The following is an 18,447-nucleotide window of genomic DNA, read 5'->3' as shown; positions in this document are numbered from 1 at the left end:
GTGCATAGCTTTAAGCATTGCGGCCACCTTGGCGACCTCTGGCGTTTGTTCGAGCCGAGCGAGCTCATTGGCGGCCATGGCCAAGTTGGCATTTGGGGTCTTGTAGACATCATGGCCGTCGACGCGGACGAATTCATCATCGAGGTTGCGGTGGAGTAGGCATGGCCTCCCTTGCAAGTCGAGTTGTTCTCCATTACGATCAGCCTTAGCTAACACAATGGCGGCCTCATTCGCTCGGTGCTGCTTAGGGTTGATGTTTCTGTTGAGGCGCTGTTGGTGCTCCTCGTCGTTTTCCCCGTCACGGGATGGCTCAGTGGCGCTGATGAAAAATCCTTCCCCCTAACCCTGGCGGGAAAGGAGGGAAATCGGAGGGAGTCTCGAAGATCATTTTCATAGAGCCTCAGGATTTGGGGCTCAGGGTCTCTTCCAAGATGGTGTGGAGAGATTCCTCATCAGACTAGCGAATTGCCACCATGTTGATCATAGGCGCGGCCTGGTTGGTGGTGAGGTCGATGAATGGATGAATGTCGCCGAGCTGATTGGTGGTTGGATGAATTCCGCTGATCTGGTCGGCGAATTTGCCCCTGAGGGCATCTTGGTAGGAGGCGGCGATGCTAGTGAGCCCAAAGGGTAGGGCTGTTAAGGTGCCATCTCTTTGGCTATGCTGATCGGTCCTAGGAAGATTGGATGTATGAGGTGGTTGACGCTGAGTGGCTGGACGGCGGTGAATCACGCGCGCTTCCTGCGTCACGGTGATGTCGAGGGGCTCCTCGGACCGCCTGCGATGACGAGAGTGTATGGAGCAGTCGGAGCATGTCGTTCGGCGATGTGGACGTGGCGAAAACTCCTTGTCGTCTGCAGGTTAGACAAGGGCTGATTCAGCAATGAACAAGCAGTTGGAAAGCTTTTGGTTTACCTGATCAATAGCTACGATCAAGTCATCGTTGTCGATTTGTTTCCTCGGGTAGCGAGGGAGCGATTGATGAGTTGCTGATGAAGATGACCTCGGAAGCAGTTCCGAGATCGGGTCTGCTAGCGCAGGCGCAGGCGTAATTGATGCAGTAGAGTTCTGCACCGGCTCGATGATCTCCCCATCACCGTTGTCATTGATGAACCAGGAGATTGACCCAACCGTGAAGGTTTGGCCAGGCTTCAGGGAGAACGGAGAGCTCAAAAATCATAGCATCTTGTTCACCATGAAATAGCATGCACCCCTACCTAGCGCGCCAACTATTGATAGAATATCGTCAGTAGTCCTCCGAGGGGTATCCCACGAAGGTAGATTGATCGATAAAGGTGTGCGTAATCAAGAACAAGAAGGCAACAGAGACACAAGCGTTAGACAGGTTTGGGCCGTCAGCACGACGTAATACACTACTCCTATGGTCTGTTAGTTTGTATTGGCTATCATATGATATTGCATGTGTTTTGAGGGGGTCCCCTACCCGCCTTATATAGCTAGGGGGTAGGGTTACAAGTCGGTTAGATCTAGGAGATAACTGGTAAGTAATAATAGATTACATGAATCATGTGATCGTAACATATCCTAACAGATTACGCCGTATCTTTAGGATATCTTCCAGATGTCTTACGGAGCGCGCCAAGAAGCGTCGTGCTCCACAAGGCTTCGTCTTGTGGGCTGGATCGCCCCTAGTGGCGCAGCCCATGTAGTTTGCCATGGGTATCCGGAGTCATACCCCCCACACTAGTCTTGCCTTGTTCCTTACTACCACGCATTGATCATCTTGCTTGTTGCGGAACACCCACTTTGTTCCAATAACTCTTGCATCTTGTGGTCGCTCTTCAAGTGTCCAAACTTGATTGCGGGTGAAGTTGTTCAATTCTTCGTGCATGGCATTCACCCAATCCGGATCCTTGAGAGTATCTTCTATACAAGTAGGCTCAACACAAGAAACAAAGGAGTGATGTTCAATAAAAGAAGCAAGTTTTTGAGATCGAGTTATTACACCCCTTGAAGGACTCCGTATGATGAGATCTTGTGGATGTGATTGAAGTAGTGGAGTTGTTCTTCTTTCAACCACTTGGGGAGGAGGTTGTGGAGCATCAACATCTTAAGCTTGTGCCACCACTTGATCATGAGAGACATATGTATCTTCATTTGTTTCTCTCACATCTTTATCTTCATCTTGTGGCACATTTGATGAAGAAGGCATATCAATCACTTGCACTTCATCATCATCATCTTTTGGCTTGATGGCTCCAACCGGCATGTTCTTCATAACCTCCCTCAATGGTTCTTCACCTACATCATCAAGATTCTCATATGCTTCTTGGGAGCCATTAGATTCATCGAATTCCACATCATATGTTTCTTCTACCAAGCCGGTGGCATGGTTGAATACACGATATGCTTTGGACTTCAATGAGTAACCAACAAGAAAATCAATGTCACATCGTCGTTGAAACTTCCCTAGATGTTGTCGCTTCTTGTAGATATAGCATTTGCAACCAAACACCCAGAAGAATGAGACATCCGGCTTCTTCCCATTTAGCAACTCATAGGGGGTCTTCTCAAGGAACTGTTGAATGAATAGGCGGTTGGATGCATAGCATGCGGTGTTGATAGCTTTGGCCCATAAATTCTCTGGTGTGTTATACTCATCAAGTATTGTTCTTGTTAGAGTGATCAATGTCCGGTTCTTTCTCTCAACTACACCATTTTGTTGAGGAGTGTAAGTTGCAGAGACCTCATGCTTGATCCCAACTTTATCACAATAGGCTTCAATGTTTGTGTTGTCAAATTCTTTTCCGTTGTCGCTTCTTATTTTCTTGATCTTCACATCAAATTTATTTTGTGCTCTCTTGGCAAACTTCTTGAAAGATGCGGCCACTTCGGTCTTGTCATGAAGGAAGAACACCCAAGTGTATCTTGAATAATTATCAACGATTACTAGACAATAGAAGTTGCCTCCCAAACTTGCATAAGTTGTAGGTCTAAATAAATCAATATGGAGAAGCTTTAGCACTCTTAATGTTGAAAAATATGCCTTGCACGGATGAGTGTTGGCAATGTAACATCCCGTAATTCCGTATGTAATAAAAATCCCAACTTTAAAAAAAATTCGTTGCAATGTGTGTTGCATGTAAATGTTGGGTCAAACTTAAGACAAATGTTTTCCCTTATGCCCCAAATTCAAATCCGAGCTTCAAAACCTTTTACAACAAACCGCTTGTCATGAAGACTGATCACCGACATGATAAGAGATGTTTTCAAATAAAATGTTTTTCAATAAAAATCAAAACCTTGGTTGAATTTGAGTCACATGCAACTCTTGTCAGCCGCCGCCACCAATCGGACCCACCGGTCAGCCCCCCCCCCCCCCCCCCCCCCCCCCCGCGTCGGATGCTACATGTGTGCGCAGTACGAGCGATGGAGAGGCACTGTAACCAGGACCCGCTCGTCAGCCGCTTGGAGGAAAAGGGAGCTGTGAACGCCGTCTCCTCTTCCGTCGCCCCTCTAAGAACAGTGCCGTCATCTTCCTCCCAACTGCTCCATTTCCTTGCTTTCCGTCCGAGCAGTGCAAGCCGCCTGCTTTCCGTCCGCCCATGCCAATCACCATGACGAGGACGCGGACCCCACCGAGCCGCGCCCCGTGCCGCAAATCGCGGAGCGCCCTTGACCGCCTGGACCGAGCCCGATGCCCTCCTCTCGAAGCTTCCCGAGCCACAGCGTTGATGGCCGCCACGTCACGCCGTCCGTCCCATCAACGGCACGGACGCCGACGCACCACCCCGGGAACCCTAGCTTCGGCTATAAGAGGCCCAGGCCGAGCCCGTGGCCTCGTTATTCCCCCTGGCCGCCGCCACTGACCTCCCTCTCTTCTCTGCCTCGCCCCTCTCCACGCCTCGCCGCAGCAGGAGCTCGCCACGGCGCGACGCCATGAGCACCGCGGACGCCGAAGCCCTCGTCTCCGTCTAGCCGTGCGGCCTCGGCGACTCAACCACCTCGCCACGCCGCGACGTCGACCCAGCGTCCGCGACGACAGCAAGCCGCACCGCCACGACGTCGCCCACCTCGCGCGACAACTGCGACACCGAGCACATCCGCGACGGCATCACGCTGCCGTCAAGCCACTCGGACCGCACGGAACCACTGCCGACCACCGCCGACTGCTGCCGACTGCCGCCGACCACCGCGGGCACGTTCGCCGAGCGTCTGCGCTGCCTCGAGCCGGCACCATCGCCGCTCGACGCCGACCGCCTCTGCCCCGGAACCACCTCTGCTCCGTGTTTTGCGAACTCCCAAGCACGCTGGTAAGCAACCCGTTGCCAAAGCCCCGCCTTTCTTCCTCCTCCATGTCGCTCTCGCCTAAGACCGGCCTCGTGCCGTGTTTTGGTCCTCTCTCTCGCAGGGGACACCATCTTGCACTAGCCGGGACACTGCCTCGTCGGGACACCACGCCGGCGTGCACGCTCTGCCAGCCTTGACCCCTGCCTGCACCACGTGGTCTTACGGCGCCGAGCCCCCGGTGAGCGCCCAAGGACCCGGCCTTCCTTTGGATGCCATTGTTGTGTGTTCGGCCTTCGAGCCGCTATCTTCTGTGAAAGCACGAAGCCGCTGGACACCGTCCGCGCGTCACGCGCTGTCGTGCCTCCGGCGGTTCACCAAGCCGCACACCAACGCACCCGTGGACGCACACGCACGCCACCTTGGCCATACACGAGTTCAAGATCCCACCTTTCTGCCTTACCACCGCCTCGGCTTTCGCGGCTCCTGGGCACCGCCTCGTTGTTGCCGCACGCATCGGAGGCCTCTACCTGACCGCCGGCGTGCCCGCCACCGGAGGAGGGACGCCGACTGCTCGGGCGCGAGCTCACGCCCTTCTACCTTCCTTGCCTCTGCCTCGTCGGCCAAGCCTTGACCGCGCGCTGCACGTGAACCACCGCCGTCACGGTCTCCGCCGGCTGCACGGACACGCCAGCGACGCTGCCGCCTTTCGTCGCTCGAATTTGGGGAACAGCCCACGAGACCCACGCCCCCAGTAAAAAAAAAAGGTCTGAGCCCATGATCCAAGTGGCCACCTAGAGCCCACAGACCTGCGCAGCCCCTGTGGCCCAGCTCGGATAGGGTTCAGTTCGGGCCGAACCCAACGCAGGAAGCCCACCTTCCTTTCCCTTTCCCCTGAGGCCCCCTTCCCTCTGGGCCGATTGGCCGCACAAAGCCCAGCTCGGTCCTCCTGCGGATGGGCTCCCTCTGTTCATTTCGGCCCTGCCGAACCCCTGCCAATTTCCCTTTTCTTTTTCCAAAAAGCCCTTCCATCTTCAGAAATTCATATTAAATTCATCCCAGCTCCAAAAATTATGAAACCAGTTTCATAATTTTCCTAAAAACCTTCTCTACCTCCTAGTGCAGCTCTTCTATCTTTTTGAGTTAGTTTTAGTTGCGGTTTATTGGTTCTTATTGCTTAGCCGTTCTCGGCATTTCTCGCGTAGGCCGCTTCTCTCCCGGATGGACCCGACGACGCTCCCGAAGGTGATGGACCCGACGACGCATGACCCCGACTTTTGGAGATGCGTACCACTGCTTCCTCTACACCACAGGTGTCATGGCAGCACCTTTACTTAGAGAATCCTATTAGGCATTTCAAAGTAGATTGCTAGCGCTTTACAATTTATTCATTTGCCAGAATATGATATGCATGCTATTGCCTGAACCTTGATTGCCTTGATTGAAACCATTTCACCCTGATTACCCAGCTCCACGCTCACCACTTATATATATACATGTTTGCTTGCTTGCATTTACTCCATCATAACTTACATATATACCCTTGATATGTGATGTGTGATGGTTTGGTGATATGTGGATGGTGGATGGGGTTTAGCCGTGAGGCATCACCATGAGGTTTGGTTGATACACGACGGGAGCGGTGAATCCTAAGTGGGTGGTGGTGATGTGAGGAGTTCTGGAGGTATTCCTTGCCCTCAACCTGATTCTATGGTGATACTGGCTAGAGTGAGAGGTTGTCGTGGTGTACGGAGTGCACCAAGGGTAGTTCCTGTGGTGGGAACACAGAGTCCTGGCGGGACGACGGTCCTCGAGGGACATGAGAATGAGGAGTTTGTGGATAGACCACCTCTGAGGGGTGAGTCTCGTGCTTGAGGCACACGGTTGGTGGAAGGTGCTCGCTCTGGCCAACCTAAGGACTGGCATAAGTTGCAACCATAAATCACGGGATTTTTTTCGTACACACCACATGCCTATATGGGTATGGCCTGTTGCCCTAAATAGTGCGGGCGACCACCAGTCTCTGTGGGAGTTAGTAGGCACGCGGTCTGTGGCCCTATCCAATTAGTGTCAGGAGGGCGGAGGTTACTCCGTACAACCTCAATGACACAACCCTAGCTTATATAGTGGTGTCTATATATCTTCGCTCCGGCTAGTGGATAGGACTGGTGTTAGTTGGCCTATTTTGCGGTGGCGGTGTTCATCACTGATGGTGATTTGTTGATGGTGTTCATGTGGGGTAATAGTATACTCTCTGTAGAGGTTTATAATCTATACGTATAGCCGCGATCTCGGTTATGATCACTTACCTAAGTGCAGGGTTCAGCTCACTAGCTTCTCTTGTGCTCTGCTTCTCTCCCCTGAAAGTTAAGGTCTGGCTTGAGTCCGTTGAGACGAGGGGCATGCGGAAGCCGCCTCGTCGACTAGACTGAGAGTTGAGGGTGTTGTGAGGGATGATGAGTGGTGAGATGTGATGATGATTGGTGAGATGTGATGATGAGTGGATGGTGAGAATGAGAGTGTGGTTTGGGTTTGAGAAGATATTATTATTGTATTTGTTGCTTTCTGCATGCGCTAAGGATGCAAACTATAACCAAACTATTAGGATCACTAGATCCCCTTATTTTCTATTTCCACTAAAACTCATTGGTGCTAACCATGGCCTGCACACATCTGGTGGTGTGTAGATTTCTCGCCTTGCAGTGGTGTCATGAATGGTAGTTGGTTTGCGATCTGCTCTCAAGGATGCCTATGGATTGGAGAATCACCAAGCTTCGTTGCTTCAAATAGTTTATCGGTGTTTTGTTTGATTTAGCCCAGAGGGCTTGTATCTAGTTTAATGTAATAGGCTTAATTATGTACTCTGATGTTTTGTATGGAATTGCAATCAGTTGAAAAGTGGATGCCCATGATAGCCGAGATATCCTAAGCCTATAACAGAGGGGCAAGAGAGTCAGAATTTCTATTTTGGAAATCCTGGTTCTCTTCGGGCAACTTGCTTGCCGGCTTGACATGCACTACAAAGCTTGTCCTTCTCAAACACAACATCTTTCAAACCTCTAACCATATCCTTCTTCAATAGCTTCTTGAGTGTACTCATTCCAACATGAGCAAGCCTTCTATACCATAACCACCCAAGAGATGATTTGGTGAATAGGCATGTCTTCAAGTTGGCATCATCGGAGGTGAAGTCCACTAAATATAAGTTGTTGTATCTAAAGCCTTTGAATATGACTTGTTCATCATCCTTCTTTGATACAACCACTTCTTTCTCGGTGAATAAGCATTGAAAGCCAAGATCACACAATTGTCCAACGGATAGCAAATTGAAACTCAATGAAGCAACAAGTAGCACATTTGATATTGAGTGATCATTTGATATTGCAACTTTGCCCAACCCTTTTACTTTGCCCTTTGAATTATCACAAAATGTAATCCTTTCTTGATCATCTACATCTTCATCTAGTGAGGTGAACATACGAGGATCACCGGTCATATGTTGTGTGCAACCACTATCAATTACCCAATGACTTCCACTGGTCTTGTAGTTCACCTACACACATAAGAGATCAAGCTTGATTCTTAGGCACCCACACTTGATGGGGGCCAACCACTTTCTCAATAAGACACTTTGCAACCTAAATTTGCTTAGGCCTATTCTTGTTAGGTGGACCTAAGAACTTAACTTCGGCCTTACCTTTTGCATTCTTTCTTAGGATGTAGTGAGCATTGTAAGCAAAGGGTCTAGTATGCTTGGGCAAGGGTTGTGGTGATGGAGTCTTGCAATCATGAGCAAAGTGACCTTCTTGTCCACACTCAATGTGTCTCTTTGGCTTGGGTTTTGGCTTATATTGATGTTGAGTTTGACGTTGAGCTTGATGTTGAGCTTTGGCTTTCTTCTCTTGATTTGCCTTGAAGCCAATACCACACTTGTCACTCTTCATCACGGTGTTCATGAGTAGCTCACTTTGAAGATTATGTCCCTTGGTGAACTTGTACAAGCCGGTGGTGAGATGAGTCTTCTCAATCTTAAGTTTCTTGTTTTCCTCTTTTAGCTTCTCATACTCAAGAGATATAACATAGTCACCATCTTGTGTCTCTATGACAATTGTGTTATTGATTGATTGCTTCTCTAGATCTTTCTTTAGCTTCTCATTCTCACTCTTGATCTTGACATAATCATCATAGTGATCGGCCACAACCACTTGCTTGACTTTGCTACTAGAACCTTGCTCAATGTTCTCATCAATCAAATAATCACATGATGTAGCTATATCAATCTTAACAACATGGTTAGTAGCATCATGTGTTTCATTTGATAAGAACTCATTTGAAATAATAAGGGTATCATAATTAATCTTGAGAGTGGTGTATTCATCTTTTAGCAAGCTATATCTAGTGTTGAGCTCATTGTGTGTCCCCTCAAGTTTATCATGTTTTTCTTTAAGCTCTTTTAGGTTAGCTTTGAGCTCCTTGAGGGTGGATGTCACAAGCTTATTTTCATCTCTAAGCTCATCATTAGCTTTTTGTGCTATGTCATACTTAGCTAAAAGAGACTCATTCTCAAGTTCTAGCTTTTCATTTTTAGCCCTTGTCGTTCTTATGATTTTAGAGTATTTGTTAAGCAAGGCAACAAGTTTATCATAAGAACGTGCTTCAAATTCATCATCACTATCACTACCACTTTCATTACCACTACTATCATCATCACTTTGTACCTTTCGTTCACCCTTGGCCATGAGACATAGGTGTGTGGAGGATGATGGCGGTGGTGGCGCTGGAGGAAGTGAAGTGCCAATCACAAGTGTGGCCACCTTCTCTTTTTCATCATCACTATCTTCACCGGATGAGCCACTTGATAATTCAATGTCCGTGAGCCAATCACCAACAATATAAGCCTTGCCATTCTTCTTCTTGTGGTGTTGCTTTTTCTTGCCATCCTTCTTCTTGTATGGCTTGTCTTTTCTCTTCTCGTCATCACTTGAGTCGTCTTTGTTGTCCTTGTACTTCTTCTTGTACTTGCCTTTCTTGGGCTTGGGACATTGATGAGCTAGATGACCAAGATCACCATAATTGTAGCAATCCATCTCGGAGATGGGCTTTCTCTTGCTACTTGTGAAGAACTTCTTCTTGGAGTCAAACTTGACACCATTCTTGTTTAGCTTCTTAATTGGTGGTCTTCCTCACCATGAGAGCTATGTTGGTGTCATCATCATCTTCACTTGAGCTTTCAAGAACCACTTTAGCTTTGCCCTTCTTCTCTTGGCTAGCCTTGAAAGCCAAGTCTTTCTTCTTGGTGGAAGATGAGGTGTCATCTTGTGGTGTGATGTGTATGTACATCTCATGCGCATTGATCTTTCCTAATATTTGAGTTGGTGTAGATGTGGAAAGATCACCTTGATGTAACACGGTCACAATATGCCCATAGTTGTCAATGGGAAGCACACTCAATATCTTTCTTACAACATCGGATGGTTGCAATTGAGTGAGTCCAAGCCCATTAACTTCCTCTACAAGCACATTCAAGCGTGAGTACATCTCATTAGCACATTCATTAGGAAGTATTTCAAATGAATTAAGCTTTTTAATGACAAGATGATATCGTTCCTCACGCTCACTCTTTGTTTCCTCATGTAGTGCACAAATGTCCAACCATAGTGCATGGGAGTCTTTGTGGTTCCGGACACGGTTGAACACATCCTTGCAAAGGCCTCTAAAGAGGGTGTTTTTGGCCTTTGCATTCCATCGTTCGTAGTTAACCTCATCACCAACAAGGTTTGTGGGATCCTTAGGTTTTGGAAAGCCTTGTGTGGCGGCTCTAAGCACTCCAACGTCTATGGCCTCTAGGTATGCCTCCATGCGAATTTTCCAATAAGAAAAATCATCTCCCTCAAAGTATGGAGGGGGTCCATCGCCATGAGACATCTTGCTCTAGACGGTTAAGCCTAAATAGAAGAGCACTCGGCTCTGATACAAATTGAAAGGATCAAGATGCCCAAGAGGGGGGTGAATTGGGATTCTCTAAAAATTCTTGCAATAATTAAGTCCTAAACTTAGCCCACTTCACCCCTAGTGCTTAAATGTGTATCCTATTGTTCTATTCGCACAAAGAGTTTAGCAACCTAGGTTCCAACCCTACTCTAGCATGGCAATTCTAAGAATATAAAGACATGAAATGAATTGCTCAATGTAAATGCTTAAAGTAAAGAGAAGGAAGGAACTCGGCGACGTTTTGCCGAGGTATCGGAGAGTTGGTACTCCCCACTAGTCCTCGTTGGAGCACCCGCGCAAGGGTATCGCTCCCCTTGATCCGCGCAAGGATCAAGTGCTCTCTATGGGCTGATTCTTCGCCACTCCAGCACAGTGAATCGTCCACAACCGCTCACAAGATGAGTTGGGTCATCCACAAGCTCCGCCGGATGATCATCAAACTACCAATCACCACCAAGTCATCTAGGTGATGCCGATCACCAAGAGTAACAAGCACAAACTCTCACTTGACCCAAACCAGCCTAATGAGGAAGGTGGATGCACACTTGCTACTCCCTAGACACTAATGAGGTCCTTAATCTTGGATTAACAAATCTCAATCACCTCACTAGGCACTTGCTCTCACAAGAACTCCAATGGTTGCCTCAGCTGATCAAATGAGCAAGAGGGGTATGTTGGAGGAGTAGGAGATGTATTTATAACCCCCACAATCAAACATACCCGTTGGAGTCCAACTCAGCATTTTCAGTACGCACCGGACGCGCCTGTCGGGGTGACCGGACGCGTCCGGTCAATAGCCAACGGCTACATGACGTAATCTCTGACAGGCAACAGCTAGTTGACCGGACTCTGCTGGCGTCCGGTCCATACTGGCCGTACGCGTCCGGTCCTGAAAATCCCTCTCTGGAACCTCTCTGAGTTGCACCGGACACGCTGGCCTCCAGCGTCCGGTGCCACGCGCAACCAAACCCTAGGCACAGTTGTAAATTGTAGGCTACTTGCAGCTCAGGTAAGGTGTACCTGCCACTTTTGTTATCCATCACATCTAGGTATTTATCTGCACTTTCTCAAAAAATTGTTGAAAAACATGTCTAGATATCCTTCTGCGTGATGCAAATCATACCTAATATCAGATTTACAGAAGGAAGTTCAATATCATATACGGTTTATCTTAATTTAGTTTAGAACATGGAGAATGCTAGACGAATGAACTTATACTGTGTAAAATACCATCAAAGCACTACAATGTGAAAGTCTTGCAAATTTTACAAGAGGCATAAGTGTCAGTTCAGCAGATAACTTATTGAGAGACAACTTAGATGGCATATTTCCCACTTGACCAGAACTCCACATACCTGCCCAGGAATCAACCATATGCATGCATTCTTCCTTGCACGGATCTGATGATGTTCTTTAAATTTTCATTCCGAGCATTTTTATTGTTTCCTCAAGTGACTAGTGCAGTTATAAGGCTCAGGTGTATGTATCCTTGACTCATTTGACTGCTGCCTTGCATTGCTGAAGTCACAGTGTTGGACTATCAGACAACTTTGATGAAAATTTGTTATTCCATGTTTACCTTTCCTCCAAAGGCAACAGTTTGGCATCTCCATTTTTCTCAGTTGTTGCGACTACTACAGCTTCTTGTTTCCTGAGTACCATATTTTTATGTCCTGTGCTACCAGATTGAATAGACTGGCAACCTAGCTTCCTTGGTGTTGAACCCTTTACTTTGTAGTGAATCAACTAATGGAAACAATGGTGACACCATGCCAGTACATCTTTTTCTGTAATATAAGAAATTGGCAATATAGTTTCCTAGGATTTTAGCTAAAAAAGTGATTGCCTTTATGTCACCTTTTTTGCAAGTTTTCATAAGAAGGTAATATCAGTAAAAATATTAAAAAGATGCCTAGTCATTTCCAGTTGTCCCTTACCCATTCTTCCCAAGAATTGTAGTGCTTGTCAAAACTCAAATCACATCCTAACTTTGTGAAGGGTTCCTGCTTATTGTTTTTCCCCCCAAGCATTCCTGCTTATTCTTTTTGTTAATATTACTTTGTATATGAACTTTGATAGGACCCTCCATGCATTAATATGTTTCCTTAATCAGTAGTTTAAATTTGTATGTCACTAGAGTACGCATATTGGCCTCACATGAACAACAAATTTGAGTAATTAATATCATGAAGTCTATCTAATAGTTGCTGTCTTTTTCAACTCTTTGCGGAGTTTTCATTCGGAGTGGAGATGCAGTGTCATGTCCTTTTCATTATTGCTACTTGTTAATATGCTTATCTATATCAGCTTTTGCACTGGATGATGTATATGTATTCTCTTGGCCATATATAGGTAACAAGGATGGAGGAGAATCTTCAATGGCCGGTCGTCCATCCTTTGAAAACCGAAACGATTTCCATCGTAGGGGCATGACAACCATGATTGCCCAATCAATCTCCATTACCATGACCTAACTTAATTGTCTCTGCAAAACACACGTTAGTCACAGTGATTACGTATTGTCATTAATCACCGAAACCCAACTAGGGGCCTAGATGCTTTTAATCTCCCCTTTTTGGTGATTGATGATAATACAACCTTGAGTATGTGAAAGAGATGAGGTTTTAAACATGCTTGGTTCATATAAGCTTTTGACAATAAGAACAAAAGAGTTAGGCAAGCTTATATGACCCAAGCCAACATGATGTACTCAAAAGATATGAAATAAGCATGAGAACAAGTAATAAAGCTCATTTGCATCGGAGTAAAACGCGGAAGCAAAGCAAATGAGCATAACCAAGTGATATGACATATAAATAATTCAAGTAGAGATCACACATGTCACATATCACATAGTTATCACATCACATAGATATCACGATCACATAGATATAGTTCAATGCATGAAACTAAACATGAATGCATAAGAATGTATCACACATAAAAATCCAAATGTAATAGATAAAGCTCCCCCTAAATGTATCGCTCCCCCTAAGTCTATCATACTCGATCCCTCTCCCCCTTTGGCGTCAAACACCAAAACCTAAGGGTTGGTCGACGGGGCTGCAGCGGACGAGTCGGGCGCTGAGGTGCGATGAGTGATCTGGAACTGTGTGTCATCATCATCTGATCCTGATCTCTGAGCTGTATGACCCTCTATCACTAGAAGTGATGCTAAAGCAGTCTGGGAGGGATCTGGTACTAGTGCAGCCCGTGACTCTACAGGTATAACTGTAGCAGGTGGCTCTAATGATGCAACTGATGAAGGGAGCGTCTCTATAGTCCCAGTAATAGGAGCAACTGTGGAAGGACCAGGGACATGTAACTCTGGCGGTGTAGGCTGCCCTGTCAACTCGCTGAATGTTGCACCAAGGCTCCTAGAGACTGGGGTGAGCACTGATGAACTCGGAGGCGGAGTGAAGCCCGTATGTAAAGGCGTGAACTACAGGGCTGGCACTAGCGAAGCAAACCACTGGGACACCTGCTCTGTAGGTGAAGGAAACTGAGGCGCTGGCTATCCCTAACTCTGAAGCCCACTGGGCTGGAAAGCTAGAGTCATAGAAGTGGTGGCAGGCTGACTAAGCTGGGGTGAAGGCTGTGGTGGTGGAGCTCCAATAGCAGTAATAACATGCTGCATGAACCCAAGTACTGCTGCTATATGAGGAGTTGCTGCTGCTGCATAGCCCGCTGTTGCTGCTGACGCTGAAACTCGTCCTGTCTGGCCTATACCTGTGCAAGGGCAGCTGCTGTCTCCTGGGCCTAACGAGCCTGATTCTACCTCATCCGCTCAAGTATAGCAAGTAGAGCGGGGTCTGTCTGCGGTGCAGGTGGTGCTGAACTAGAGCTACCAGCCTCATGGTCATGTCGTCAAGGAGGCATCTGAGGGTCATCCTGGTAGTCATCATCTGAGCTGTCGCTGGGGTCGCTCTTGACCATACCCTCCTACTTAGCATCTAGCTGCTCCTCCTCTGTAGCTGCAATGCCCCTGATAGTCTCATCCTATTGGGCTACAGTCTCTAGCACCTCTAGGCGATGGTGCGGCTGGCTAGGTGTCCTCACTGCACTATGGCGGAGCATCTGAGTCATGTTATATGCAGGGAACTCTGTAGTAGCACCACTATACTCTGCCAACATCTCAGGTGGCCTAACTGTGACTGCCCTATGAATCAGAAAAGTAATCCAGTGAGCATAGGGCAACTGTCGGTGACCTCTGAACCCCTCTGCAATAGTATCCTCCATCTCTAACAGTATGAGATCCCAAATATCAAATACAGTCTGTTGCATTAGAGAGTTCAGTAGCCATAACTGTATGCAAGTCAAGCCCTCGCGATATCCCATCCTCGGAAGCAGGGTCCTCCTCATGATAGCATCCAGCACTCTAGCTGTAGGAGTGAGATCACTAGGTGTCCTGCTCGACCCCTCACCGAATGGCTCTGTGAAGCAATGGTGGACCAAGTCTGTAGGAGGCACTAGACCGCCATGTGGACGTCTAGGAGGTGTTGTCTGACCATAGCACACCTCATGTAGCCTGACGGGCTGCTCCTAAAGCCTAAGTATCTCCCTGATGCTGAAGCTCATCAGCCTACAATCTCTACCTCTGAATGCAAAGTGTATAAATCTGTGTTGTGGGTCAATCCAAAGTGTAGCATAGAACTCGTGGACCCAAGATAGAACATATCTGCCTGTCCGTCCGAGTAAGTCTGTCAGCCCTAGCAAGTAAGATAGGTAGGGGCAAATATGCTCTCCAGCTGCTGCTATAATGGCCTCAATAGAACAAACCCTCTGAGACCTAAATGCTGTCCCACTATTAAGATATGCATTATAAAATTCTTCCTATAGTGGTATGTAGAAGCCCTCTGATGCACGCTCATCCCTCCGGGGCAGGAACCAGTCCTCAAACTGCACAAATTTGAGCTGCTGCACCTGCTTGGCCATGGTGGCCCTCAAATCTAGATGAGTCACTGGAGGCGGTCCCTGTGGTCTAGGAGGCAGATGAGAACCCCTCCATTATGTCTCTGGCCTCGGTGTGACTGGAGCACGGGTATGACCAGAGCAGCGTAACTATGGCTGAGGTGCCTGCTATGTCTCCTCTGACTGCACTCCCTCCTGAGTCTGCTCTATCTACTCTGATGGCTATGCCTACTGCTGTGCCTCCCCCTGAGGCTGACTCTCATCTATAGCAACATGCTATCCTCCAAGCATGGCTGTCCTAGCTAGACTACCATGACGACGCTCAACCTCCTGGACAGCGGCCCTCTAAGCTAGTGAAAGCTGATTTGCAATCTGGACTCCACTCCTAGCTCCTCCTCTCTCTGCACGCTCTGCGACGGCTGCAACTACTGCTGCTCTCTCTGTGTCAGTATCTAGATACTTGCGCTTCTTCGTTGCAAGCTTCTTTGTTGCCTTGCCTTTTGCATCTACAGGCAAGCGAGGCGGCCGCCTTGGATCCTCATCACCTGGACCGCCTCTGACATTCTTGACACGAGCCATCTGATGGAGCTGAAAAGAACAACTACACTGACAAGAATCAACTGCCAACTGTCACTTCTGAGGCTTGGCCTCGATCCGTACCTGCGAGCTTGGCCCTAAGTTGACTGACAACTGCCAAAGAGACCTCAACAACACCAACTTGCTGCACGATGGAATAGATTGGATATATATGAATAATTTAAATAAACATCTAGAGATACGAAACCCTAAGAAGCAAGCAATAGGTACAAATTTTGAAATGAGGGCTTGCTACCTGATGAACCAGCGAACCAAAGAACAAGGAATGGATTGAGGAACCACCGGATCGGCACTGTGAAGCTAGGGTTGGCAATGTATGTGGATTGGTGGCACTGTTGGGGCAGTGGTGAGGTATGGCGAAGCTGGAGCTCGGATGCACAGTTGCTAGCACGGTGGCGGCGCTGGAGCAGGGCACGGGCATGGCGGTGCTCGAGCGTAGGGAGGTGTGGCTATGCGGCGGCGTGGAGCAGTGCAGGCGAGGCGGCGCTGGCATGGCAGCACAAGTAGGGCGCGAACAATGTGGTGGTGGTGGCACGGCTAGGGCACGACTAGGGCATGGATTCGCGATGGAGCAGAGGCACGGGCAGGAAGCACGGCGGCACGGCGAAGTTGGCGGGTTAGGTTAAAAATGCGCGGCGATTGAGTTATATGGGTCCCCGACGTGATAGAAAAGGAAACAGAGAAGAATCCGGATCCCGCATGATTTCTACTGACCAAACGCTTCGGTGGCAATGACCGAACGCTGCCACCTAGAGTGCGGTCGACTCCAGAGAGGTCCAAATCCCCTGGAATCACAACCGGACACGTCCGATCCCAACTGACCGGATGCAGCCAGAGTCCGATCGATCCTATCTTCATCACCTTCGCTTCACCGGACGCTGGATCGCCATCTGACCGGACGCTGGGAAAGCACTGTTTCAGCGTCCGGTCACTCCTTCTCAGCAGCGGTACCTCCTATGAACTGACCGGACGCTAGACATCAGAGTCCGGTGCAGCGTCCGATCACTCTTTTTTAGCAATTCTTCAAAGTTCTTCGTGCTGCCTGTTCCCAATCAAGTCCCAACTTCAATAAGACCCAAATAAACACCAATTGGGACTAATATGAGTGACCTCTCTCAAACCCTCAAATTTTTCAAAGTATTTTGCCTTAGGCTATAATTCTTTTGAAGAAAATAGACAATAAAAGTGTGATTGATGATAAACGACAAAACAACATACATGCATATGCAATACTTGAAGGTAATTCTAGTTGCTTGTCAAGTTTGGTCCAAGGTTAAGCTTCTTCAATTGCTTTCCGGCGGTTATCTTAACCATGTTAGACAAGCCCTAAGTCCATTACCATAAAGTAAACATGTTGTATATTACAATGCAATGCAAGGGACAACACAAGCTCATTTTCTAGTGAAGTTGCTAAAATCAAGCACATTGAGCTCATTCCTTAACCAACAAAATGTCACCTCATCTAGCGGTTTAGTGAAGATATCCGCCAATTGATCCTCGGTCCTTACACTTTCTAGTGATATATCATCTTTAGCAACATGATCTCTAAGAAAGTGATGATGGATATCTATGTGCTTGGTGCAAGAGTGTTGAACTGAATTATTTGCAAGTTTTACCGTACTTTCATTGTCACACAAAAGAGGTACTTTTTCTAGAACTACACCATAGTCTAGCAAAGTTTGCTTCATGTAAAGTATTTGTGCACAACAAGCACCCGCGGCAATGTATTCCGCTTCGGCAGTGGACAAAGCCACACTATTTTGTTTCTTGGAGGACCAAGACACAAGTGATCTACCAAGCAAATGGCACCCTCCGAATGTGCTTTTCCTACCAACTTTGCAACCCGCATAATCTGAATCGGAATAGCCAATTAATTCAAATCTAGCTCCTTTGGGATACCAAAGGCCAATGCTTGGTGTATGCTTAAGATACCTAAGGATTCTTTTAACGGCACTTAAATGAGCTTCCTTAGGATTAGCTTGAAATCTAGCACACATACACACACTAAACATGATGTCGGGACTAGATACGGTTAAATATAACAAGCTACCAATCATAGAGCGGTAGAGAGTTTGATCAACCATGTTACCTCTCTCATCTAGGTCGAGATGTCCATTTGTTGGCATTAGTGTCTTGATTGGCTTACATTCATCCATTTTGAACCTCTTGAGAAGATCATTTGTATATTTCTCTTAAGAGATGAAAATCCCTTCTCTCATTTGCTTGACTTGAAAACCAAGAAAGAATGTAAGCTCTCCAATCATTGACATCTCGAATTCCTTCGACATCAATTCACCAAATTCTTTAAAAGAATCTTCATTTGATGATCCAAAGATGATATCATCAACATATACTTGACAAATGAAGATATATCCATCAAGCTTCTTGGTGAATAGCGTGGTGTCAACCTTCTCAATGGTGAAGCCCTTCTCAATGAGGAAGTCTCGAAGGTGCTCATACCAAGCTCTTGGGGCTTGCTTAAGCCCATATAACGCCTTGGACAACCTATAAATATGATTAGGATATCTAGGGTCTTCAAACTCGGGAGGTTGATCAACATAGACTAGTTCATTAATAAAGCCATTTAAAAATACACTTTTCACATCCATTTGATATAGTTTCATTTCATGATGTGATGCATATGCAAGGAGGATACGAATGGCATCTAGTCTTGCAACCGGTGCAAAGGTCTCTCCAAA

At 47.2% G+C, this 18,447-nt stretch overlaps 1 protein-coding gene and 1 long non-coding RNA gene across 2 annotated transcripts; one reads left to right on the top strand and one right to left on the bottom strand.

The window, feature by feature from the left end:
* Positions 1–3,826: 3,826 nt before the first annotated feature.
* LOC136482793 (uncharacterized) lies at positions 3,827–7,319 on the top strand. The gene is made up of 4 exons (XR_010765204.1): positions 3,827–4,275; positions 4,374–4,490; positions 5,455–5,562; positions 6,937–7,319. It is a non-coding gene; the product is annotated as an uncharacterized lncRNA (long non-coding RNA).
* Positions 7,320–7,887: 568 nt separating this feature from the next.
* LOC136480741 (uncharacterized) lies at positions 7,888–9,336 on the bottom strand. The gene has a single exon (XM_066478204.1). It carries the CDS (start codon positions 9,334–9,336, stop codon positions 7,888–7,890), a length of 1,449 nt encoding a protein of 482 aa, XP_066334301.1.
* Positions 9,337–18,447: the final 9,111 nt, after the last annotated feature.

This window comes from Miscanthus floridulus, chromosome 9, assembly GCF_019320115.1.
Source record: "Miscanthus floridulus cultivar M001 chromosome 9, ASM1932011v1, whole genome shotgun sequence".
In the NCBI taxonomy this organism is placed as follows: domain Eukaryota; kingdom Viridiplantae; phylum Streptophyta; class Magnoliopsida; order Poales; family Poaceae; genus Miscanthus; species Miscanthus floridulus.
Note: the sequence above shows the minus strand (reverse complement) of the source record. Positions and strands in the feature narration are given on the sequence as shown.